The 25,154-nt window shown below is 40.5% G+C and overlaps 2 protein-coding genes across 2 annotated transcripts; both read right to left on the bottom strand.

The window, feature by feature from the left end:
* Positions 1–985: 985 nt before the first annotated feature.
* ap2b1 (adaptor related protein complex 2 subunit beta 1) lies at positions 986–16,715 on the bottom strand. The gene is made up of 22 exons (XM_084373939.1): positions 16,618–16,715; positions 14,479–14,533; positions 14,236–14,341; positions 13,683–13,818; positions 13,172–13,417; positions 12,071–12,261; positions 11,415–11,636; positions 11,130–11,250; positions 10,638–10,733; positions 10,246–10,361; positions 9,741–9,906; positions 9,534–9,632; positions 9,134–9,393; positions 8,504–8,696; positions 7,568–7,609; positions 6,549–6,701; positions 6,287–6,432; positions 5,998–6,127; positions 5,642–5,726; positions 5,260–5,346; positions 4,190–4,344; positions 986–3,276 (listed from the first exon to the last, which is right to left on the bottom strand). Exons 2-22 carry the CDS (start codon positions 14,513–14,515, stop codon positions 3,202–3,204), a joined length of 2,862 nt encoding a protein of 953 aa, XP_084230065.1. The 5' UTR covers positions 14,516–14,533; positions 16,618–16,715; the 3' UTR covers positions 986–3,201.
* A 1,001-nt stretch (positions 16,716–17,716) lies between these two features.
* Positions 17,717–24,511, bottom strand: mks1 (MKS transition zone complex subunit 1). Its single transcript, XM_084374637.1, has 18 exons — positions 24,170–24,511; positions 23,864–23,985; positions 23,326–23,378; positions 22,947–23,114; positions 22,741–22,838; positions 22,487–22,615; positions 21,602–21,706; positions 21,259–21,367; positions 21,095–21,151; positions 20,742–20,784; positions 20,594–20,656; positions 20,396–20,466; positions 20,238–20,307; positions 19,998–20,105; positions 19,534–19,667; positions 18,907–18,989; positions 18,312–18,409; positions 17,717–18,052 (listed from the first exon to the last, which is right to left on the bottom strand). Exons 1-18 carry the CDS (start codon positions 24,244–24,246, stop codon positions 17,949–17,951), a joined length of 1,692 nt encoding a protein of 563 aa, XP_084230763.1. The 5' UTR covers positions 24,247–24,511; the 3' UTR covers positions 17,717–17,948.
* Between the last annotated feature and the right edge of the window lie 643 nt (positions 24,512–25,154).

Below are 25,154 nucleotides of genomic sequence, written 5' to 3'. Positions count from 1 at the left end.
GCAACCTCTCCACGGCGTGGACGTCAGTTGAGGTGGGGTAGTTGGCTGACAGGTGAAGATGGCGGATCAAAGGTACCTGAAGGGCACCGTCTACTGGCCAACGCTGACGTCGGTCACTCAGTGAAGCGCCGGACGTGGACAAGCCTCTTGCGCCCCATTAAATCAAGTGACCAAATCCACAGGCGTCAGATCAGGTGCTTTCCGATTGCAAAAAATCTACACAGAGGCCAAGGAAAAGCTCCTCCTTCGAGCCGGATTTGAACCAGCGACCTAAGGATAACTGTCTCTAAACACCTACAGTCCTCCGCTCTACCAACTGAGCTATCGAAGGAAGCACTCAGAGAGGAATCACAGAGAGCTACATGGCCTGTAACATGGCAACGAGCCAGCTGTGTTATTTTACGTACCTGCTGGCCTAACACTGGGACTTTAGTGAAAAACTTGGTGAAGATTGACGTCGTCCACTATGTTCACCGGCGGACGTGGAACAGCAATCTAAAGATACCTGGTGCAATGAGGATATTATTCAGGCATTTCCTGCTCGAAGGCTGTGCCTTTCATACTTGTCATTTCGGTGTCTGTTCAGATTAGAAAGATATGTCTTTCAAGCCGAGTCCTTACTTCGATAGCTCAGTTGGTAGAGCAGAAGAGTGAATGTTGATAGAGACAGTTATTCTTACGCTGCTGATTGAAATCCATCTCCAAGGATACCCTCTTCATCGTGTGTCTGTTTAGATCAGGGTAATGTGAAAGTTGTGGGTGTCATTGTTTGATCAATTCGTATACCGAGTGACTGACATCAATAATATTGTGTACGCAATGAAGCTAAAGAAATGTCATCACGGTCGTGTGTAGGTTTACTAAAATGTTGGAAGCAGTTATGTCGTCTAGCCCATAAGTACAATTATGGCTTAATGGCAAGTCAGTTGACTTCTTTAGCTCTGCTTTTTTAATATTGGATGTCTGAACACACACTGATGCAACATATATTTGACAATTTATTGACATAACGTGGTAATGTGACAATAACAAATCATTTACAACACGGTTACAGCAATGGTGCTAGAAATATTCCATTTCATAAGATGCTATGAATGCTCTCTCCGTACATTCTGTATTGCTGGCAACAGTTTTGTGTATACTTCTATTTGTGGGAGTGCTAGAGACAATGGTGGTTAAAAAAACAAGAGATCAACAGAGAAATTAAGCTGCAAGATTTTTTTTTTTTCCGCAATGGAGGAAATCCACAGCCTAAATGAAAAAGGATAAAATGGACAGTAGGCTCATGCAGGCACATATATGTAATTTTACATTACCATGTAGGAAAATAGTTTCACCAGCACAACTGATCCCCTGAAAAAGCCTTTTCTGTGGAATAGATAGAGCTTCATTTCATTTGCAGGGTAATACCAAAACATTTTAATTTATTAGCCACACAAACTACACCATCACTGGACTACACTGCACTCTGGGCCTTAGAGCATATGCACTCTAATGTTCTATAGCACAAACAACTCCAACATTAGAAGGTTATATTGACACTAGGGTACTAAAACATAAGCTTGGCATTTAATTTGGATGCTTGGTCCTGTGAGATCGGTTTGGCTGACTTGCAACTGGTTTAGACTGGCTTGACAACAATGGCATGAAAGACTAGAAAAACAACACTGGCATCAAAAGAAAAGGTGAAAACATTTAAAGCACAATAAAGAATTGAAGTTCCTGCAACAATTAATTAAAAAGGAAACACACAGAGGTAGATGCACAATAAATAGGAATGAAAATACAGGTGTATAAAGCCGCGTACAACTATGTGGTTGCAGTAAATGGGGCTACTATATAAAGAATTACATGTGGAGCAAATTAGCGATTATTCTTAAAACGGAGTGGCACTGGTGTGTTAACACAAAATCAATAGCTGCTGTGGTTTGTGTAGTGGTTCCAAGCTACTGAGCAAAGACTTGAAGTTGAAAAGAATGGCTGCTTGGCAAGTTTGACCCAAGAATTTAAACAAACGTACTGTGCGTTACTTGCCTGTCAGAAGCTTTTAAATTGTCTGTTCTACTGACGGCTTGTGGAGGGACCCACTTACTCAGCCTGCAGATGCCTCACTACACTGGATGTATTGTGTATTTTTCAACATGACTTTATTATGTAAAAATGAGCTCTACTATTCCAGTAAAAGTGTTCACAATTTTCAGCATTAAGAGGCCTAAAAGAAAATAGTTTAAAAAAGCTGAATACATTTACCTGTTGCTGAGGTGAAAAAGGTGGAGTGCTGATGACAAAAACATAATTCAGGTGAGGAGCAGCAATATCAGTTCAGGATTAAGAAACTACATTAGAGTTTATATTTGTATTTTCCTTTGAAACTGTTTGGACTTTGATTTAAAGTGTTTCAATTACTTTACAACGGTTCATACTTATGGAGTAAAAACTACGTTTTGTATCTACATGCTGCACAAATCCAATACAACACAAAAAGCTGTGTTAAAGCCATAACAGGAACAACAACAATGTGCTGCTCAATGCGGTGTATAATATTTTTAAGTTTGGCATGTCTCAAGTAGTAATTGTAAGCTGTGGCCTCTCGGAGCCAAACCTTCTGTAGAGCAGACACTAGTAGCTTCTGACAAGCACCACTGTTGGTCTCGACTTTTCACACATTAATGGCAAAAGGAACAGATCAACACTGGTATTACTCTGTAGCTACAACTGAAGCAAAGCATGTATCAAAAATAAATCAAAACTGAAAACGTGTGAGCCACACGCAGTAGAAAATAAACATTTTTGTTTCCACTCAGGACAGTTTCACCATCAGTCACATCTTTACAACATTAAGACACTAAGTTAAGGATGGAATGATAGACATGTTTTCACTGGGAGGTAAAAATCAAAATGGGGAGTTGAATAATGCTTTCAACTGCCAAAATAAAGGAAATATCAACAGTGTTTGTACTGTTAAACTTCAGTACATTATACAGAATTACAGTATGGTGATTACACACTATTCTTTTGTATTTACTAACATTTTCCATGTTGATCTCCGAGAGGAAAAATACACCCAATATTCCAAATTATTTCATCATTTACTGGTTGGATTCCTTTTTTTTGGCAGTTCTAGCAGCAGATGGCAGAAAATGATAAAAACACTGCTGTTTGTTGTCAGGATGAAGCAGAGTTGCAAAGTGTTGGAGCAGGTCAATTCTTCAGCACGGAGTCATACATCTGGTAGACGTACTGAGAAACCTCAGGGGCCCGACACTTGAGAGACAGCTGTGGAGACGGAAAAGACAGAGTTACAACAGGAGAAACCTTCACTCATATACTCAAGCTGAAAGATGCTGTTTTGAAAGAATAATAAAACCGGCTATAAACTGCTAATACTGAACAGTAAACAGTTATGACTGGCTGGTCTTTTTACTTTGTTTTAGTCATTACTTTGTCATGAACAACCATTTGAATGTGGCAAAAATGTCTGACATATTTGAACAATGAATTGGCAATTGATGCTTGGCTCTTAGTCAACACAAAATGGAGAAAATGAGCAAGCCATGCTGAGCTGATGATAACGACAGCAAAATATCTAAGAGGTTATGGGAGGACGCATTTCGATTTTAACACTGTAGAAACATTTGTATGCATGTAATTACTACAATGGGTAAAATTGTTTCTGGATGATCATCTTTTGCTCAATGTAGTAACAATTATCAAAGGCAAACAGCTGATGCATAGTGAGATGAGATGATTAATAGAATAATTGATTCCAAGAAAAAAGTTGTTTGATGCTGCTGGACTGTGGATTTCTTTGTGAGGGGCTCGGGTCGGATTTACTGTGACAGTCCAAAGGATGTGACATTCTCGAGTGCCTCATCTCAGTGCAGAACATTTACAGTATCTAACGTTTGTTTAGAAAAGGGATGCACGAACCTAAACTAACCACTAGCTTCCAGCATAACACAGAAGTGCCACAGAGCCCCTTTAAAAACCCATGAAACATAAAATATATGCAAAGAAAAGTTGAATGTCTACTTAATCAGAGACACACCTACAAATCGACTACAGACGGGTACTTCCACAAACACAATTAGCACTCTATCAGCACAGATGATGCACATGATTGGACATCAAAAGAACCTAAAGCACTGCTGAAGGCATAATAATAAGCTGATTAAAAGTTTTTGAATACCGTATAGTTGGGGTTGCCAGGTTGAATGCGCAGTTCAGCAAGGATCCAGATGCCATTGGTTAGCTTGAGGGACTGATAGAGCATATCCTGGCCTTCTACATTTCTCTTGGCAATGGTGTAGATGTTGTTATTCTGCAGCTTCCCTGAAACTGTATCTGCAAGACCAGAATCAAGACGAGTAATTAACACACATCTCCACTGTAACTACTGAACAAAGAGAAACACACACACAAACACGGCTGTAATCACTACTGGAACCGTAATGACTATAGGTACTAACACTAATGTACACATGACTAAAGGTTTATCTGGGAATTGATAGGAATATTAGCTCTATGAGGATTTTATTGAACTGTGACTGGCAACCTTTAGACCAGGTATTCTACAACACTGGACCCTGCTATGAACAACTGCTGTGGGCTGTTAGCCATCCTGCTGCCAGGATAATAGTGGCACAATTATGGGCAGCTCCTAAAAGGAAAGAAGTTGTCCTTCATGTACAAAGGAAGAATAAAGGTTGTATCCCAAGAAAGGCATGTGGGTAGAGAAAGAAAAGAGAAAAGTGAGAGGTCATTGGATGAGTTGTGGCAGGCATAACAGGAGGGAGGTTATCAGATTTTTGATGAAATTTTGTAAGCCCTTATGGTGATACTGGGGCCAGTGCTGGATAAGTGTTTACAAAGTCAGACTGGGGACATCTGAGATGAAACAAGGGGGTCGGGCGAAAATATATTGGCTAAATTCATAAATATGAATGCACTGAATTTATCTGCATGTTTAGTACAACCCCTCTGAAGTTCACATTGTATCTTACATGAAAAAAATCTGAATGGTTTCTTTGAAACCATTTTTGTTAGTTTTGACATAGAAGAAAAGCAACAAAGGAGTCTCCAGTGGCAGCAAATAAAAGTACAATGACAGATAACTTGACATAAAAAAACAAATATAAAAAATTAAATAATAAACTTTACTTTTCCTCCAGAGACATTTTCTAATCTGTTTGAAAGAACAAGATGTTAGAAAATTTGCTTTGCACCTGAAGGCCTTTTTATTTATACATGTCTGCATACCTGCATTTAGGTGGCACTCCTTAATCTGGTACTGGAGCTCGTTCTCATTGGGGATGTCTTTCCAGGTAGCCAGGAACACCTGTCGCTCTGAAGGAGGAAAACAAACAAATATACATAGTACATTCATACACACAGTGATGTGGAAGCGGAGAATTGATTTCTGAAATAGGCCGGATGTTTGATTACTATTTTCAAATATTTTGTCCAAAACTCTGCAGTAAATATATTTCATAAAGAATTTCACATCCAATGCGAGAACTATATAAATAAACATTTTGCAAGTTATATTTTGTTGCTGCTACAGTGGTTGTGGAAGATAAGATAGTGATGGTGTGAAGAGAGATGTGACACAGATCTATAAAGTCGTGAGTGACAATCATACCCATTTTTCCATCCTCAACAAAGAATATATTGAGAGGGATGAGTACGCTGAAGTAGAAGACATCGATGCTGTTCTTCACAGCCACCTGTGTACAAGTAAAAAAAGGAGAAAAAAGAAAACGTGGGTTTGACATTAGAGAACAAAGAATGTTCCAGCAATCCTGTGTTGTGTTGAGGTTTGAATAATCGTCATATTACTTCATGAGAAATTAGATAACATATAACAACAGAAGTTGTTTTATTTCACATTAACTCTTCCAGTCCACTTTGAACAAACTGCTTTCAGTTAATACTACAGAGTGTAAAGTATTTGTGCATTTAGTTTCAGGAAACTGATTCAATGTGAGGCCTCTGTACCTGCAGATTGTTAAGTGGGTCCATCTTCATGACTGGCCCGATGGTGTTGATTGGCAAAGAAACTTCAATACTCTGGCTGGGCATCAGTGGAGTGTGAATGGGCAGAGGACTGGTGGGGATCATCCCAAAACTACATTTAGGAAACAAACAAAAAACAAACGTTCAGTACATGTATTCGGTTATAATATATACAGCCAGTTTATGAGGTACACCAAGCTAAAATTAGATAGATTAGATGATAGTTACGCTCTTGTTAAACATAACTTTTCCTCTGAGTCGTCTCACTGACCTGTTCTTGTTGAACTGGACAGCAAAGTCGGTCATGTGTTGCAGGGCCTTGTTGGTGAAAGACATGTCCATGTACATGTGACCCTGGCGGCGAGAGAAGGTGCCGGAGATCTCCAGTCCCTTTGCTTTCACTGCAGGCAGCCACACCTGGTAAAAAGCACCAGTGCAATTCAACAAATCTAATCCAACCTCACTGAGCTGACTGAATGCTTGTGATCCATTATTCAAGTGAATTCTGGCCTATTTGTTATGAAGGAACTCACTGCTTTTGCGGCTACATAGCCTCCAGTGGTGATGGCCATGCCCGTGGAGAGCTCAAACAAGTCGTTAAGGCCGCTGCTAACGGCTGGAGGTGCTGGTGTGGGTGATGGAGCAAAGGTACTGGGGACAGATGAGGGGATGAAGTTCTGTCCCACCTATAGCAATCACAACAAATACACACGTACAAAACACACAATCTGAGTAAGCGTAATTTTTGTAAGCGTCACTGACAACTTGACAATTTGCTCTAAACCTACAAAGAGAATCACACAGACAATCTGAAGTCATGCCAAAGGAAGTAACAATTAATAAAACACTTCAGTGATTCTGAGGAAATACATCATTCGAACTAAAGCAAGCTTATGAGATTAGCCAAAGCCCAGAGAAATAACAGAGAAAGTCAGAATAAGCTCAAATGTGACGTTAATTTAGAGGAGCCTACTTTGTTTTTTTTGTGTTTTAGCCCATTAATTATGAAGTTATAATACTCACAGAATTGTGTTTTAGATTATTGTTTAAGCGTATGACTGCAAACAGTACATAGCAGTCCCTATTTACTTATGGATGTGATTATAAATTGCACTTAAGGAAGCAACAGTGTGCAGATGTTTTTCCAGTTGTTTGAAGGGTGTGACTGCAAACTTTTCAGACCATTCAGCACTTACAAAAATAAAAGCTGGAATAAAAGAATGAAAGAGAGGTTCGTACTGATGTCCGAGGGAAGGACAGACCTGTTCATTATCTATTTTACAGCCTGCTTGAAATTATATCTGTCTAATTTAAGTTCAAATATGGCCTATCCAGATGAAGACGAATTCAAGTGAAAATCATGAGATAGATTTTCTCGGCCTGAAAATGGGCTAAAACATGCAAAACATCCGTTTTTTTATTTTCTAACTGAAAATATGAGCATGAGACAGAAAAGCCAGGTTTAAAGAACTGGAAGAAGTTGGTTTGAAAGAGTGGTGGGTTAAATTCAGGAAGCATGCAGCATGCAGACAGGCAGAAGGGCTTGACTTACTGCTGGACTTCCCCCAACACCTCCGCCCAGGTCTCCCCCCAGCTACAGGAGAGAAGAGAGGCCCCCAAAGACAGATGGACAGACCGAACACACAAACACAGACAGAGACTCTTAGCAACCGCAACCCATCAAGAGGAGCCCTCACTTTCTGGGAAATTAGCAACTCCACATGGTAGGTTAGACGTTAAAATAAGACTTTCAAATCTGCAAGAAGATTATCAAGAAGTGGAGTTATTCCAGCAGCTTGGAGAGGTGAAAAAAGTGACCATTAACATATACAATAAAAACAATTCTGAACTTATGTGTTGAATGTAAAAACAGATATAGAAAAAAAAGGCACAAGAAGTATACTTACATGAGCATTATATCAAGATAAACATTTTTTGTTATATATAAGACAAAATATGCACTATTTTAATTACAAATAAAAAGGAAATATAAGATAAAAAGGCTTTTCCTCAATACTCAGAGTCAGTTGTTGCTTTCATGTTTAATCAGAGGAAGGAAGCCGACATTTGAGCACATACAGCTTTCTTGGGGAAAAAAAGAGGAAAAAGGGGAACATTAGTCAAAATGCTGATTTATCTCCTTTCGCTGGCTGCCTGTGAGTCAGCATCACACTCGTAACAATCCCGTCAGCTCGTGATAACCAAAAACAGCCTCACATTAATTAGCAAAGATAAACTACGTTCAGAATTGATCTCCATTGCAACGACTTTCTGTACTTCCGTTCCATCTCTCGGCTTTTCTGGCTTTTTTTATAACTGGATGTTATTTGCAGCATCTTAAAATATCAGCCTACAATGTTGTTCAACATATGCATCCCGTTGATACAAAAACAAGGATGCATGGAAAATGTTTATTGGGTCTTCAGCCAAGTTTAGCCAATGCATCCACTCAACTGCAAAATCAATGTGTGTGTGTGTTCAAGCTCACCAAACTGTCAAGGCCTCCTCCCAGAAGGTCCACCGCACCCATCTGCATGGAGGAGACCTGGGGCACATTGACTGGAGGGCCCAGGTCCAGGTTCAGCAGGTCACCCAGCAGGTCACCCTGGCTGGGGATGACATGTGGCTGGTCCATGGCAGCTGCTGGCCCACCGCTCACTGGGCTCTCACCAGTATCAATGCTGTCATAGGAGAAAACAGTGGCACTGGTGAGGGACAGGTATTTTTCAAGTCCATTACCAAGTTATTGACTTGACTTGTCATAGCTGCTTTTGAGCCATATAACACTGCTCAAGAGCCTTAAAATGACACCCTGAGATCTGAATCAGTGATTGATTCAGGCACACACAATGCAACCTTGTCTTGCGTGTCACGTGAGATAAAATAGATATACGGATTGGTAAAAGCAAGTATTAGCACAAGTAGAACTGTCTGGTAAGTTTAGAAAATGACAGCACTTTACTGTAGCCTTCAGCCTTCGAAACCAGGCAATGACACTATTTTTGCCATATCAGGATGTAACGACATCCAAAAAGACATAGTCTCATATCACGATAGCTATATATTATCAATACAGTGACCAGCCTTTAACAATGTGCGTAATGTGTGTGTGTCTGACCTGCTGTGCTGCACAGGAAGGTGTTTGCGGTGGATTCCATGGCTGCCCTCGACGAAGGCGCTGGGGGGTTTGTGATAGACAGACGCCAGGGAGCCAATGTGGCAGATGAGCTCGTCCAGTAGGGTGGGCTCAATCAGGTCCGTCTCCTCTGAGATCAGGGGCTTTTCTGACAACACCACCTCCTTGGCGGTCACAGGGTCAGTGGACAACAGGCGCCAATAAATGTAGCCCCTGTCACGCAGGTCAGGGTTGTCAGAGTCCTGCAGGTGAACAGCAGAGTTCAACACACATTATGTTAATTCTATTTCTTTGTTTCCCATTGCATTTATACAGTGAGGAAATAGATCATGAGCAAAAACCAAATAAATAAAGCACCTTCAGAATAAAAGACGACACTTACCTGAGTGGCCAAGCTGAGGACCTGCTGCACCAACTCCTGAGTCTCTGACGGCTTCTTAAGGAACAGCTTGACGATGGCAGTCAGCAGAGTGAGCTGGACCTGTAAATCAAAGCACATAATGTCATATATCGAAAAAGTCTCATTCTTGCTATGGGAGGTGGACAAGCTGTGGAAGCTGTGTGTTTGTTTTTTGGGAGGTGAACCCACCTGGGTGCTTTCATCATGGAAGCCCTCGAGGAAGCTCTCCAGCAGCTCATCGGCGTTGTCGATCCTCTCGGCGTACTCGCCAACAATCCAGATCATGGCAGCACGAGCATCAGGCTCATCCAGGGAATCCAGATTCTCACACAGCGTGGCGATGATGCTTTCATACCTGAAGAGCACCAGTATCTTAGTGGCCAGAATGAAACTTTTACAGTAGCTTAGGGGCTTAAATGTACAATTTATAGTAAATACTCCAGGGAAGTTAAAGGTCAGTACCTTGGGTAAAGTGCTGTAAATGTGATTACTGGTCAAATCGAAAACCCAGTTGATACGTCACATAAAATAAAAACAACCTCATGTGAATCAGACTGCATTGATAGATGAGTGATCCAGCAGTGAGATACACAGTCCTGGATGGACTACATCAATTAATAAAAGTTTATATCAAAGGACTGGTTTGTCAATAATTCTTGTCTAGCAGTTTTTACAGGTTTAGCAGGACACATACTTGTTGGGGTACTTGCGGAAGATGTCCCTGATGACCACAATAGCCTCCTGGACAACATAGTTGACCTTGGTCTGGATCAGGTCCAGCAGGGTGCTGACACAGCGCTCAGCTGATTGCTGGAGAGGAACAGGACAGAGGCACCATGATACCATTACTTGTTTTAAAAACGTCACAGAAACTCAAATTGGAGCATGGTGGGAGGATAAATATTAATAAACTGAGCTACTAAACAGATGCATTCGAATACATGCAATTAAGCTGCAATCCATAACATCGAACCAGAGCCAAAAGGTAAAAACATTTAAGACTAGGTGCTGTAATTGTTGATGGTCTGCAGCGAAAATGTCAGAAACTGGCCAGGTAATATATATGATGATGAAAGCATTTCTCACCTCCACTTTGATGGCACAGCGTCCGATGGCTCGGACAGCCTTGCGCACAAAGTCAACATCCACCTCCGTGGCGTATTCCTTCAGCTCAGCCAGCACCTGAAAGTGAACACAACACAACACCACGCACATATTTAACAGCTTGAAGTTGTGATTCAATTTTATTGATTTTGTTGCAGTTTGATGCATTTTTTGAAGACACATTTAAAGTCGACCTTCAGTGTACAATAGACTACATTATTTGAACAATGCAAAGTGTAAATATTCACTATACATAGTGGTACATATAAAGAAGACACCATCCTGAAATCACCTATTGGTTCTTTTGAGCCCTGACAGGACAAATACTATCCTGAAATTAACCACAATTCATTACCTCTTTCATTATGTATAAATGTTAAATACACCATCTAAACCATATTTGCTAAAGAAAGCAAAGCCTCATCCTTTTTCTCTTAACAATGCTCTCATGTAGTTGTGTTTTAAATTAGGTACCTGGGCAATGTTGGCCTGAGATGCCAACCGGATCATGATGTCCAGTTTCTCCAGTTTCACATAGATTGGGTCGTTGTACTTAACAAAGAACACTTTGATCTCCTGCTTGAGGATCTCAGGCCTGCACACAACACAAGACAAAACAACACATTAGACTGTGGGAAATGTTTTGAATTTAAGTCTTAATTTTAAAAATCAAGGTATCAGTACATCATGAGTAGTAGAAATATAAACTTCACTGCAGGGAAAAATACGACTGAGCCTCTGCAGTTTGTGATCACACACCTTTTCTGGACAATGAGGTTGATGTTCCTCAGAGCCACGTACTGGACCTCCGGCTCTCCAGAAAGTAAGGTGACCAATGGTGGGGATAACTTCTTCAGCAAGGTGTTGTAGTAGTCAGAGTCCTTAGGCAACAGCTCCAAGAACTTCATCAGCACCTTGACAGCTGACAGCACCACGGCTGAGTTGGCGTGAGACAGCCGGGGAGTGACGCGCTCGCAGATGCTTTGGAATTGAAGGAGGGAAAGGTGAGAGTCAGAGGGGAACATAACACGAATTGCACAAGGAGGGTCATTAATTTAAAAAAGGAGAGAGGTTTAGTGTTTGTGTTGAGATTATGTCTGCCTATACAGTTTTAGATTTCATCATTCTTCTTTAGCATCACAGAATAACTAGTTAACTTCCCAGATTCAAGTCTGGCTGGGTACTTTTGTTGCATTTCTCTCTCCCTCATTTCCTGCCATCTCTGTACTGAAGATGTCTAACTAAATCAGATACGTAAAAATAATCTAAAAAATAAATAAAGATTGTTGATGAGTATTTTTATACCCAAAGAGTAAATACAATGAAACTGTCTACAATCATCTCTTCAATCATCAATAGTCGATATTACAGTGATCGACACAAGCCTACACGTCTTACTTCAGAGTGATTGCTACCTTTGGGCCTCGCGCTCATCCTTGGGGTTGTAGTTGGACAAGCAGTCGAGGATGAAGATCTGTCCCCACTCCGTGCACTCGTTGAGGGCCGTCAGCAGCTTGTTGATGTTCTGGGGATTGAGGTCCAGCAGGTTGCTGTTGGGGTGAGACTCGCTGATCTCAGACAGGGCAGCAACGGCATTGGCCACAACCTAAAGGAAGGAGGTGTTCTGTGGTGAGACGCTTGCAGGAGAACTCTGTAGCTATAGTTTGGATTTCATCAGCAACTTCACTGTAAATCAACGCATGTTTGAGGGATGCAAAGAGCAGTGTTCATCACTATATTGTTGTCAAAATATTGTTTTTCTTCAACACACATCAATTCTGAATATTTCAAACGGCATCATACAGCTGGGCTTTCTGACTCTCTTCTTTCTGAAAGTAAGTTGACACACACTGCTGCAGCGCTCACATAGCCCTGTCTTCTCGTCACTAGTCTCATTTGCTCTGTTTTTGTTATGGTGTTATAGCTCATTAAAGCTGCCAAGTGCACAGCTCTGCGACAAAGAAAACTGTCAGAGTGCTGCTTGGAAGTAATTTGCATTTGAGGCAAAATGACAAAGAAAAGCAAAGCAAACAAGCATGCAAATCTGCAAGCGACGCCACAGACCAGCACCAATGAAACGTGCTAAAACAACAAATTTAGCAGAACACCTGAAGCACCAACACGCCAACGTCTATAGAGAGCTGTCAGGCTGGAGGAACCTCAGACAGCAAAGGTTAACACACAGTACACAAGCCCTGTCATATCTATTGTGAAATGTAAATGTGAAATCGTATGCCCTCATTGTCAATTCTTCCCTGTGGTATCAAAAAAGTTATCACGTATTCATATTTTTAAGTGACTGTATTAAAGTGAGCAATTCCAGTATCATGACAACACTGCATCACTTTAATCTCTAACACAGTAAACACAGCTATAGAGAAGTCAAGTGGGCAGAATTGGTATTATTTTCTTCATCACTGATAAAGTGTGTCACACTACATTATTTCTTCTTTGTTGTGGGAATGAATTCCTAACATAAAAAAATAAGGCTCAGTTGGAAAAGCACTGACACCCACCATGGGATTTGAATCAGCAATGAGATCTCTCAGGGAGTCCAGGAAGCCCTGGTCCTCCACCATCTGGGCGTTGATGTCATGCAGTTTAGCCACACAAACGGCTGCAGTCTTCCTCACATACGGGTCCTCATCCTTTAGACACTTCCTCAGTGGCTCACACAGGTACTCTGTGATCTTGTCCACCCGGATGCAGCCCATGGTGCGGACGGCCAGAGCACGGATCAGAGGGTTTGGGTCCTCACAGTCCTGGATGGAAAGAAAATCAACAAAATGATTACTTAACTTTGCGCTCTGATGAGAATTAAAGATAAGATTAAAAATTGCCCATACTCCACCAGCTAAATCTGAAAATCCATCTTTATGATATCAAAAAGCTAAGCAGAGACACTGTCCAGAATAAATCAATCTGAAAAGGCTGCTTTCTCATCTGAGTGTGAAATTAACAGCATTTATACAGAGATGTAGTCACAGTGTCGGGATACCCTGGCAGTAAAGTATTTTAGAGCCTTGCCTTGACAAAGCTGTTGACGGCCATGATGGCCATGTCAGGCTGGCTCTTGGCGTAGTTCATTAAGTAGAGGTAGACCAACTTCTTCAGCTCCAGGTTGTCGGTCTGCATGCAGTTCACCACATCTGGGAATAAAGAACTGAAAGAAAGGAAGAACGACTTAGTCAAAGTTTTCATCACAAGGCTTTTAGGCTGTTTCTTGCTGGTGAAAAGCTCAAACGTCTGACAAGGAGCCCTCGTTTTTGTAACTTTCAGAACAGTTTCCTGATCTGATGCTTGATTTCTGAGCCGCTTGGCCAGATGTGAAAAGGTGTGACAATGGGCACAGCTCCAAGTGCTCCACGGACAGTTTTATCCACATTCCTCGCATTCCTACTTCCACCACTGACTGTGTTCACTTCTGTTTTCACTTTTGAGAACCTTGTGATGCTTTGGCACAATGTTCTCGCTCGCGTTCCCACTGCATTGATAGTTTAGCTTGACCAATCACCAAACACACCACAGTTGGTTCATTTACAGAACCGGTCTATGTAAGAGTTTAACATTTCTAGTGTACCTGACATCCTTGCCGACAGTCATGGCAGCAATGACTTTCTTCACCGCCTCTTTTCTCTTTTCCTTCTTCTCATTGTTCAGCTCTGCCTTGAGTTCAAAGATCTCCCCTGGAAGATGAATCATAGTATCAAAATGGAAATTAGATGATTTTTCAAACCTTTAAGCTAACTGAAGTGCACATTAAAGGAAGCTGAATGTTTGAGGTTAAAAGAATTCCTCACTAGACAGATTCTTGGATACTCACCTTTTTTGTTTGTCGTGAAATATTTGGAGTCCGTCATGGTTGTGGTCCTTTAAGTCTGCAGAGGAGAAATACACTTCATTATGTCATCAGGAAAACATGCATTCATTATCCCCTCCAACCATTCCTGAGTACCATGATTTTCACATACAGTGTTCACTTCTTAATTAAGCTTCTTGTTCCATGCTTAGTGTGAGGGAAATACAATATATGGACCTTTATTTATGTGGATGCCCACTTTAGTTAGTGAGTGCATCGCCACTGACAAACATCTGCTGGAGAATGATATGAAATACTAATTAAAGAATAAAATAATTATTAAAAGGTGAGTTGACACTTATTTCCTCTGCAAAACATAATTTATATACATTAGATATAAATAATGGTGGAGCAACCACAGTGCACAGTGTCTGTTGGAGTTGTTTTAAGCACACTACCACTTGACTGTGGAGTTTCTCATTATGTCTAAAGGGCTGAGTCAGGCTTTACTGTATGGCAGTTTGATGGACCAATATGTGCTTGGCAGACGCCAGGAGAGTCCATATATATAAAATATAATCAATAATCATTTGACATTTTAAGGCTTTTTTGAAACTCAACAGAAAGCAACATAATTTCAGCTCCGCACTGAGTCCACTCCATAGTTTGACTCCCAAAACTGAAACACATGTATTTTATATTGGTTCTCACTATGCATGTTTCACCCTCTCAAATTATAATTTCCTATTAATTTAAAAAGAAAATTACAATACACACAGGAAGGCTCGAAAAAGTATTTAAAATGTTTTTAAATCATGTGTAGTGATTTTAAGGTGCAGGATCTTATGAAAAAAATGACAGCAGCTTTATATGTTATTCTAAAAGCTCTTTTATAAAGCTGAATTATAGGATCCATATTTGTTTTGTATGCATTAGCCCAAATTTCAGCACACAACAATATTTTAGACAAAACTGTGCTTCCAACTTTTTGGCAACAGTTTGGGAAGAGCCCTTTCCTGTTTAAACATGAACAATGTCCTGTGCACTAAACAAGAAAAATGGTTTTCTCAGTTTGATGTGGGAGAAGCTGACCTCTAATTGTGACTGAAGGGGGGCAATTTAATCTACAGCAGCAGCTTCCACAATACTGTGGGAAGACTTCCTGTTGTGGCAGCATGTAAATGACCGACCACATATGAGTGAGATGTTCAGGTACACGCGTCTGACCATGTTGTTTTGTGTCAACATCAGGTTGGTTACATTTGCCCATTCGTCCTCATGATCAGACAACCCAACATAAACTGACAGTGAGGTGGGTCAGTCAGTGAAGACGGAAAATTCAAATATACAGTTGGGATACATGTTTTCCTAAACTACAGCATCTCCAAGGACGTGGTACTCCTCTAGATTAAACAGGGCGCTGGTTTTGTTACCGTTTGTAGGATGCTACACAGACATGCTCAATGTTGAATACTAAAACAGCCTCTCACACAGTTGGTTTGCAGCCCATTTTGGTTTATGTTTCACGTTTGTTGTAGGTGTTAGCTAGCTTTCGTTAAAGCTACACAATTCAGTTTGAGATAAACATAAAGTACCTCTCGTTAACGCAATTTAGCTAGCTAGCTTGCATCTTTCACGGTACACACAGCTGACCTTATCTTGACGTAACTGAGCAAGCTAACAATCTGCCGTTGTGGCTATGTGTTAATCTCATCTAGTAACTTGTTAAATTAAGCCTAAATAAATCCTGATATATCAGATAGTGTGCTGGGTGTGATGTCAAGCTAGCTCCACTTAACATTAACTCGGACCTTACACTTTGCTAACGTTAGCCTGCTGCATGCTAACGTTAAAAGCAGCAGTATAATGACTGGCGCTAACGCTACCCTAGCTTGCTAATTAGGACAAACTACCATACTGAAACACCTATTAGATGTCCAGCATCAGCAAGCTTTTCCAGTCGGGTTTGATTGACAACGTTTATAGCATTAAATCAGACCTCAAAACAGAAAAGTGATCGGCGGCCCAGTTTTCACTGCTGCTGACAGGAGCTATGTTAGCGTTAACGTACGCGGTGAGCTGCCCAGCTGACTGGTCGACACGAAATCACGAAAAATAGCAATAACGTTTTAGTAATGATGGACTGCAAAATATAACAGATACCTGGTTGCGTGTATGACAGCGGGAAAATGTTATGTTGGGCTCAAGACGCAGGTTGGTCCCTTGCCTAGTTGGAGGAAGATGGAGAATATGGATTGAGATGGCACGTTCATTGTCATCGGAAACCGGACAACTTCCCTCTTGAGTCAAGACTCTTAGGAAAAATTGCATACAAAGGTGTTTCGTGCCATGGAGAAATTAGGAAGAAGCGATACTTTATTGAGGGCTATACTTCGAGTTCATATGTTTTTTAACTGCGAATAATGAAGAAGGCACTGTCCTGTATCATGCATGTAAAGGGCCGGACACACCAAGGTCACCAGAGGCGTTGACAACACGCATTATCATCTACGTGTCGATGATCCACTGTCGATAGGCTCAGGAGTAAAATAATTCAGTGCAATCGCTGTTTCTAAAAACTGAATTTAACATTTAAAAACCACCGGATCTCAGGCGTGACGGCTTACTGTCCTACATTTTCCCCATACAAGTGAACGTAACACGAGAGGAGAGCCTTGGCCGGGGTCCTGGTGATGTCCTGACAGTCACAGCGGAGGCTGCAGGACAGATGTTTTTGGTGATGATTGGTCTCGTCGTGACGCTACATTCAGCTTTTTTTCTTTTGCAGTGGTGGAAGAAGTACTCAGACAGTTTACTGAAGTAAAAGTATTAATAATACAGTGTCATGCTTTGCAGTTTGAGTTGTAACTACATGGAGAGGACTGAGAAACTATTATTATTATCCTGCCCTCAGCTGCAATTACAGAAAATATAGTGTAAATATAAGTTTGAGTTGGATAACATAGATGAATGAAATGGCTATAATCACGAGGAACAGAATGCACAAAAATAGTGTTTATACTTTATATAAAACATTTATTATACACCAAAAATGATTCTGTCTGAAATAACCAATAGAAAATATACAATCCAAATCTAAAAAAGTATTTTACTTTCTGTTACAACAGTTTCCAAAAGCCTCACTGTATATAACTCTGAAAATTACACTATTTACTCAAATCTGAAACAAACAGTGACTGTACATAAAATACATTAGGTGGTGATACAATACTTAAAAGGCGTATTGGCTTTGCCCTTACTCATCACCACATGAATCCATGTTAAGCTCGATTATTAGACCTGCCGACATGTCTTTATAAAGAATAAACAGTAATCAGAAACTGTTTTCTTCTTTGTCGCTTGCCACAGTATATGATATGTAAAGCAATATTTTAAACGGCAGCTCATCCTTGCTAGTAATGTTGCTTCATTTCTTATCAGCAAAATAGTACGTTTAAGTCATCTGGCTTCAGTCCCTTCGCTGTTTTTCACACCTACGCAGAGGATTCGATCTGGAGTTGAGAGGTGGCATTGATGAGATCTCTGGGAAGAGCTTCTCGGGCCTCTTGCATCTTTCTTCTGGCCCTCTGGAAGGCCTCTGCCAGAGAGAATAAATATGAATAAACAACAGTTTGCCAAACCTCCTTTCTTATAAACCATAGACCCATGGCTACAACCAAGCAATCTTAATACAAATGCTTCATCACTCAGAGATCCACATCCTAAATATTTTTTGGCTTAAGCACTGAAACAAACCTGTAAACTTGAGAGCTGATCTCCCACACAGCTGAACTTTAAACCTCCAGATCCTAAGCTACATGAAAAGACACAATAACTAATTTTGACAGTGTTTTTACCAAGGATGGTGCAAACAGCTCCTTGCTGACTAAATCCTCCCAGCTGGTCAAAGACTTTCTGCCTCCTCTTCTTCAACATGGTGGCATCAACAAAGGCCCTGAAACATACAAAACATGGATACATTGAACCACACTGTACAGCTGCGGTACAAGGAATTAAAAACAACCATACTGACATATTTAAAGTGCGTGAGTCACCTTCGATGTGCTATGTTTACAGATCTGGGGTAAGAATTCAAATAATTAATTTAGGCAATATTACACGAGAGAGCGAGCTAATCAGATTACTTGGTCAGAACTACATGTTGTATAATATGTTCTACAAAACAGCTTGCAAAATGAGCTACACTATGGACAGAGCCTACATTTCACTCCTGATCTTCAAATGTAGAGCCATGGGACAACTGAGAGTGTACAATAATTGTTCTTGTGTCCTAATGATTCACTGTGGTGCTGGAGACTGGAGTGATTTTGCAGATGTTGTAGTGAAACTAATGTGTACATCAGGACCCAATAATAGATTTTTAAAGATGCAGATCCAGAGCAAATCAATCACACAAATGTAGTTTATGGGTCGAGTCCACTTAGTGCTTACCTGGCTTGCTGGATGCAGTGCAAATTAAAGGTGACACTTCCTGTGGTTTCAGTGCAAAAGCCAAAGCGACTCAGCCTCTCCCCCTACAGCCATATATGGAAGTATCAGTATCATCATTGACATAGCATGGACATGGACATGGACATGGACAACGCAGGTTCCAAAATATCTAGTGTAACAAATGCATCAGGAGGGAAATCTGTACCAAAACACACTGATATGTCTTTGTGACAAAAACTAAACGTGACCAGAATTGCGTTTATTTACAAGGAAACTCCACAAAGTAACTTTAATATCTGAGGAGAGATGCTATGATTATAATCTTTACAAAGAAATTGTAAAAAGCACAATTCATTTAACAACAATGCTAACTGGAATAGAATAAATGTGATTTTTAGGCATCAACAGCATCATTTACATGAATGAAACTGTGCACAGTATTGATACAGTACTCAAATATAATCATAATTTGTGTTTATTCATATTTTATTTTAAGTTCAGATATTTTAGTAAAACTATTCAGTGTGTGTCAACATAAAATCCAGGTGAAACAAGGCAAAAAAAGGGAAAACATTGAGCTTCAGTTGTCCACATCCCCTCTTTATCTCCACACAGGTTTGAGCTTACCTTGAAGGTCCCTGGTATTCTGACATAGCTGTGGTCTTCAAGCTCTGGAGAACCTCCAATGAAGAAGCGCCTCAGAGCAGAGACTGTGCCCGTCTGAAGGGGTCTCCATGTATGGCATGTTACTGTATGTTTACCTGACACACACACAATATATGAAATGTGGGTAATTAAGGACTGGACGAAAAATCCATTAAATGCACTTTCGTTAGAGCTGAAAAAGTTCAATAGTACAAGTATTTGATCATTTGAATCAATCAGTCATTTTTCATGCAAAATTGTACAACATTTGTTGTTGTGAGCATCTAAACAGTCAGAGAAGTGCTGCTGTCTGCTGTCATTTTCACTCCGTTCTGACATTTTCTGGAATTTGTTTTTGCAAATATAATCAGATTAATGAGTAATGAAAATAACTGTTCGTTGAAGCGCTAATCCAATCCAACAATTTTGCAGTGTACACAGCGTACCAGGAATGGCAGGAAAAAGCAGATAGCCATAGCCTTCAGTTCGATAGCGCTGCCATGAGTCCAGAGAAAGAACCTTGAAGTAGAGCACAGGCCACTGGGGAACTGACTCTGAAATAAGGAGAAAACTCACGCAATCAGTCTTATCTTTTAAATACATCACTGAAATAAACAAAATCACTAACATTTACCTAATGCAGGAAACAAAGTCTTTAAACACAATATTCAATGTCCGATACTAACCCTCGCTCTCTTTTTCACACATGTAGAAAGCCTCAAAACTGAAGGGGTAACTGAAGAAAGCTACGTCTTCCTGTTGGCAGAGAGAATGTTGAGAGTTTAATAAATCTCAGAAGGCATGCTCTGAGGCTGTTCACCACTTAATCTTACAGTATACACACCTTCCCTAATGTTTTGGTTCGACAGGTCTGTGTAACCCCCGAGAGAGACTGAAATGGCAAGCTGGACCAGTCTTAAAACAAACAAGAACAATACAAGTTGAACTGTCGAATTTAATGTAGTTTAATTGACTTAAAATAATTATCTCAACATGTATCACAATGAAAATGGTGTCATATACAGTACTGTACGTGACTTACTGTTGGGCAGTTCCATGAAGAAGTGGATGTATAAGTTATCAAATTCAAAGCCTTTGGCCGAGACTGGGTAAAGAGAAGATAACGCAGATTAAATGATTGGCATTTTAGAAATATATACAGTCGTTATGACTGCAGATTTCCTACTCACCTATCTCGCCATTCATCAGGTAACGCAGAACCCCTGCAGGAGGCTAAGGGAGAGACATAAAGTAAGTCCAAAAGCCTTTGTCAAATAGAGCAAAAATAAAAACAACGTGAGCTAATTTAACATTTAGTTTTTTGTCCAGTAATGTTTGATCAATCATTTTAGTCATTTTCCCAGCATAAATATCAAATGTGCTGATTCCAGCTTCTGAAATGTGAGGATTTGCTGCTTATTGTTGTTCTATACAACAGTAAACAAACCATTTTGTAAGCTTGGCCTCTGTGAAAATATAATGGGCTCTGATCGCCGTTTCCAGATAAAGTTCAGCTCCAATTGTAATTCATTAAATGACTTACCATTTCAAAGTCCTGTCCGACAAGGCTATTGAGGTATTCCTTGTGTCGTAGATACAGCTGGAAACAGAGAGAAAAAAAAGTCAGTAGTATGAACATGAACATTACAAGCTACACTCTTCAATTCTGCTCTGAGCCTGCAGGGAATGTGATGGAGATGAACTCACATCTTTGTACATGCTCTGCTCCCTCTCCTTTTCCTCGGGTTTCATGGCTGTGGATACGTTCTCCAGAGTGAGACGCCAAACGTCTCTCTTCTCCCCGCCTGTCACGATCCTGCACAGCAGCACACACACAGCTGATATTCCTTCAACTTGTCCAAAGACATACAACACATCACATCCAGCCAATACTTGTTGGGATATTTTGGTCTCGACCAAAGTTCATAGTTCATAAAAATTAATAGTATAGGACTACCGGGTCAAACGGTTGTTCTCAAACATGTTGATATGTTATAGTATCCATCAGTAATGGAGCAACATGCAGTGTCCAGGCACATAGTGAACTTGCCTGTAGGGCTCTTTGCCTTTACTGAAGTCAGGTTTCACAATGACTGTTCCATTGCCATCTGCTTTGATGGTTACCAGCAAACATTCATTTTCTTTCTGGCCCAGCCTGAGAAAGCAAATGCAGAGATTAATATCACCAGTGAACCACACAACATCCACAGTTGGAGATTAATTTATGCTGAAACCTGCTATAGCGAAAGGTTCCTTCACTTGGTCAAGTCCCTCCTAAATGTTAGAATACAACCTTTTATACTGTGTATTAAATGAACATTTCTACCTGGGAGGAAAAATAAGGATAAATCATGTTAATGCAGGTGTAAATACACATACAACACATTGCCATTATTATGCTATGAAATGGGCCAGACGACATCTAGAGATGGTGTCATTCATATTGTTTTCAGATCTCAGCCAGGTGTAAATTACAGCTGTAGAGTAGGGCTGCAACACACAATTACTTTCATTATCGATTCATCGGGCGATTTTTTTCACTATTAACTGATTATCGTTAGTCTGAAAAAGTCCGGTTACATCCTAAAAGTTTCTTCTTTGTCCAACCAACAGTTCAAAACCAAAAGATGCTTCATTTACTATCATTAGTGATGAGGAAGACCAACACATTCTCACATTTAAGAAGCTGGAACCAGCAAATGTTGAACAATTTTGCTTGAAAAATCACTATAATGACTATCAACATAGTTGGCAACTAATTTTCTTTTGATCGACTTATCAATTGATTTACTTATAGTTGCAGCTCTACTTTACAGAGCGACCACATTCTTCTCAAAGTTACTGATTATTCTTGTTTTGTTGTGTCTGTTGCCTCCATGTGGGACAGTAAGGCTGAGCTGAATGGAAATGGTCAGCTTTGTGTTAATAGTCTTACCTGCCTGAGGGACTCAGGTCTCCCATGATGTGCATGGTCTGCATGGTAGTAGTCAACACATGACTGCTCTTCACAAACTCCTCTGTGGGCTCCCAGTTGATGATCTTTGATTTTGGGACACTACAATCCCTGCAAAATATGCCAGACAATCCTATCACATCCCTGTTTAAGGCAAACAGAATACAGAGTTTTCCCATGCAGGACTGGGTAATAAATCCTTTCAGATAAGATAAATGATCTGCTGTTGCACCTACATGGTGCGTCTGTCCTGCCGCCTGTGTCTCACGTTGGCCATCCTTTCAGCCAGGAATGTGGGGCCGGATTTGGTTGTGGTCAGTAATTCAGTGGAGTTCTGTTTTCAGGATCAAAAAACAACAAGTGACTTAAAAAACAGTTACAGACAAGAATTGTGGAAACAGACTCTCCTGATTTGTGTGCTGGTCAGATATGAATAACCTACCAGCTGTTGGAATGGAAGGCAGCTGGTGTAGCGGTCATGATCAGTGTATGTGAAAATTCTGTGATTTCGTCGCCCCTTGGCCTTGTTCAGAGCCTTGACTTCTGTGTGGTACTGACGGTCAAGAGGGGTCTGACATGCTGCCTCATTCTGGAACAGCTCCATTTCATACTGGGACCGCAGACGAAGAGACATGGTGAGGAGGTGAGGTTCATAAACATGAGAATGAGAGATACGTTTGGACTTTTGCAAGGCAATTTAAAATGAGCATTATCTCTTGACCTCTAGGTTGTTGTTTTTTTTTCATCTAAAGAAATCTGAGCGAAAGAAAGTTTATTATAATTTGCTTTGTGATGATGGTACTAAAAACTATTAGTCCTACCTGACTGAAGAGTTTCTCCTGCCAGCCCACCACCAGCTCCTCCTCATTATCATCTGGTGAGAGAGTAACAGAAATGACAATATACAGTATATGACATATAATGTATATATGTGTATATGTTAGCACAGCTTTATCCATAGGGTTTTTGGTTTTGTCTGTTTTTTTTTCTCTTTCCTGAAATGTTGTCTTGTATTGTCTTTAGTTTTTTTACCCTTTTGACCTTATGCAAGAATTATTTATTAACAAAAGCAAGACATATTTTGTTTTGAATAACACCCACAATGATTTCTAAATTAAAAAGTACTTGCTGTTAATTGCCAGCAACAGCTCAGCTGTCAAGCAGGAAAACCACTGTTTTCTTTAGATCAAGCAAAGGAAGCAAGTTGATATAAGTCATGAAACAAATGAGTACAAGCAAACAAGAGACAAATAAATTATTAATATAGACAAGTGAAACGACTTAGACTGTCCAGCAGTGGATTTTTCCTCTGACCATCACCGTCAGTCCATCTCCGTGCAGTAGAAATCATTGCGTTACCTGTCTGGCATTGTGAGGTGAGGGTTTCCAGCTCAATAGCTCCTCGGTCTTGCTGGCTTCGAGTCTGCGACTGGAGGTGCTGAGAGAGGGCTGCTGTGGAGGTCACCCTCTCTATACGCACCCTGAAGCGGGGAAAGCAAATAGATATCGTGAAATAACGTGTCCTGAGACTGGGGAGCTCACCACAAGGTGTGCAGAAGCAAAGACACACACTGAAATAACACAACAGTCCACTGTAAGCCCCCACCCCTCTGGTCAATGCTAGTTGTAGCTAAGCTAATGGTGACGTTACCATCATCCACTTACTTTATTCTCAAGTTTTTGACAACATCTCGAGTCCAAAACACGGCCTCTCCGGTGTCTGTGTTCCAACAGTCTGCCATTAACACTCAGTACGTAAACATTCACGAAACCGCTGTTGGGTTTATGCTAGCTAGCACGCTTCGTTAGCTAGCTAAAGGTAGAACATATCTAGTTTTTTGTTGTCTTTTGCGTTCTTGGCGTGAATATTTTTAAGTTAGCTAACCGCCAGTAGCGTTTGCAAAAGTATGCGACACCAGTGTCAGTAAAAAAACAGTCGATATTGTAAATAACAGCTACCACGAGAAGCTAACAAGTGCACGGCTAATGGGTAGTTGTCGTTGCCATGGAGACAATGTAGTTTCTTCTTCGTCTTGTTTGGATATTTTGGCGGTTTGCAAACCAGCTTACACGACCATTACCGCCACCTACTGATCGGAAGAGGGACGCAGTAGATTGACTGCAAAATATATAATAATAAAAAATATATAGTTTTGCAATCCCAGGAAGACGACGCAGATGTGATGTTTTGTTTTTGGTTTGCTGCATTGTTGATACCACCCCAGGCAGGTAATGCACTCCTGTAATTGGTGGCATATTGAGGTTTAGTCCATCTGTTTATTAACTATCCCACTGTATCTAACAGCTTATATAAGAAACCACCTTTGAATCTGTCTGATCTGCTCTGTGCAGACATCTCACCTCACCAATGTCACAGATGCAGGTGGGTACCAGTGATGTTCTGATCACCCGCTGTAGAGCCTTCATGTCCTGAGCTGTGCACAAACCATGCCAATTTGTTTTCAGTCAGAATGCTTTATATTGCACCTCTGTCACAACTGAACATTAGAAAAACATTTTTGACTTAAAGGTGACTAAAATGTATGACTGTTGTTTACTAAAACTATGAGATAAAAATCTAATATAATAGACTCAGGCCTCTTGGCATAGGCCATATAGGCAGTCACCTAGAGCGCCACATGCTGGAGGT

Source organism: Pagrus pagrus, assembly GCF_965226575.1.
Source record: "Pagrus pagrus genome assembly, chromosome: 14".
In the NCBI taxonomy this organism is placed as follows: Eukaryota; Metazoa; Chordata; class Actinopteri; order Spariformes; family Sparidae; genus Pagrus; species Pagrus pagrus.
The sequence above is the reverse complement of the archived record's forward strand: the minus strand, read 5'-3'. Positions and strand labels throughout refer to the sequence as shown.

What these genes read in the sequence shown, in the direction of transcription:
- ap2b1 (XM_084373939.1), bottom strand. Translation starts at nt 14,515, where the DNA reads ATGACGGACTCCAAATATTTCACGACAAACAAAAAAG. An exon ending in CTCAGGCCAACATTGCCCAG is followed by an intron (nt 10,734 to 11,129) that starts GTACCTAATTTA and finishes GTTCACTTTCAG; the next exon opens with GTGCTGGCTGAGCTGAAGGA. An exon ending in GGAGTGCCACCTAAATGCAG is followed by an intron (nt 4,345 to 5,259) that starts GTATGCAGACAT and finishes CTGGTCTTGCAG; the next exon opens with ATACAGTTTCAGGGAAGCTG.
- mks1 (XM_084374637.1), bottom strand. Translation starts at nt 24,246, where the DNA reads ATGGCAGACTGTTGGAACACAGACACCGGAGAGGCCGTGTTTTGGACT. An exon ending in GAACCAAAACATTAGGGAAG is followed by an intron (nt 20,308 to 20,395) that starts GTGTGTATACTG and finishes CTCTGCCAACAG; the next exon opens with GAAGACGTAGCTTTCTTCAG. An exon ending in CACTGCATCCAGCAAGCCAG is followed by an intron (nt 18,410 to 18,906) that starts GTAAGCACTAAG and finishes TGTATGTTTCAG; the next exon opens with GGCCTTTGTTGATGCCACCA.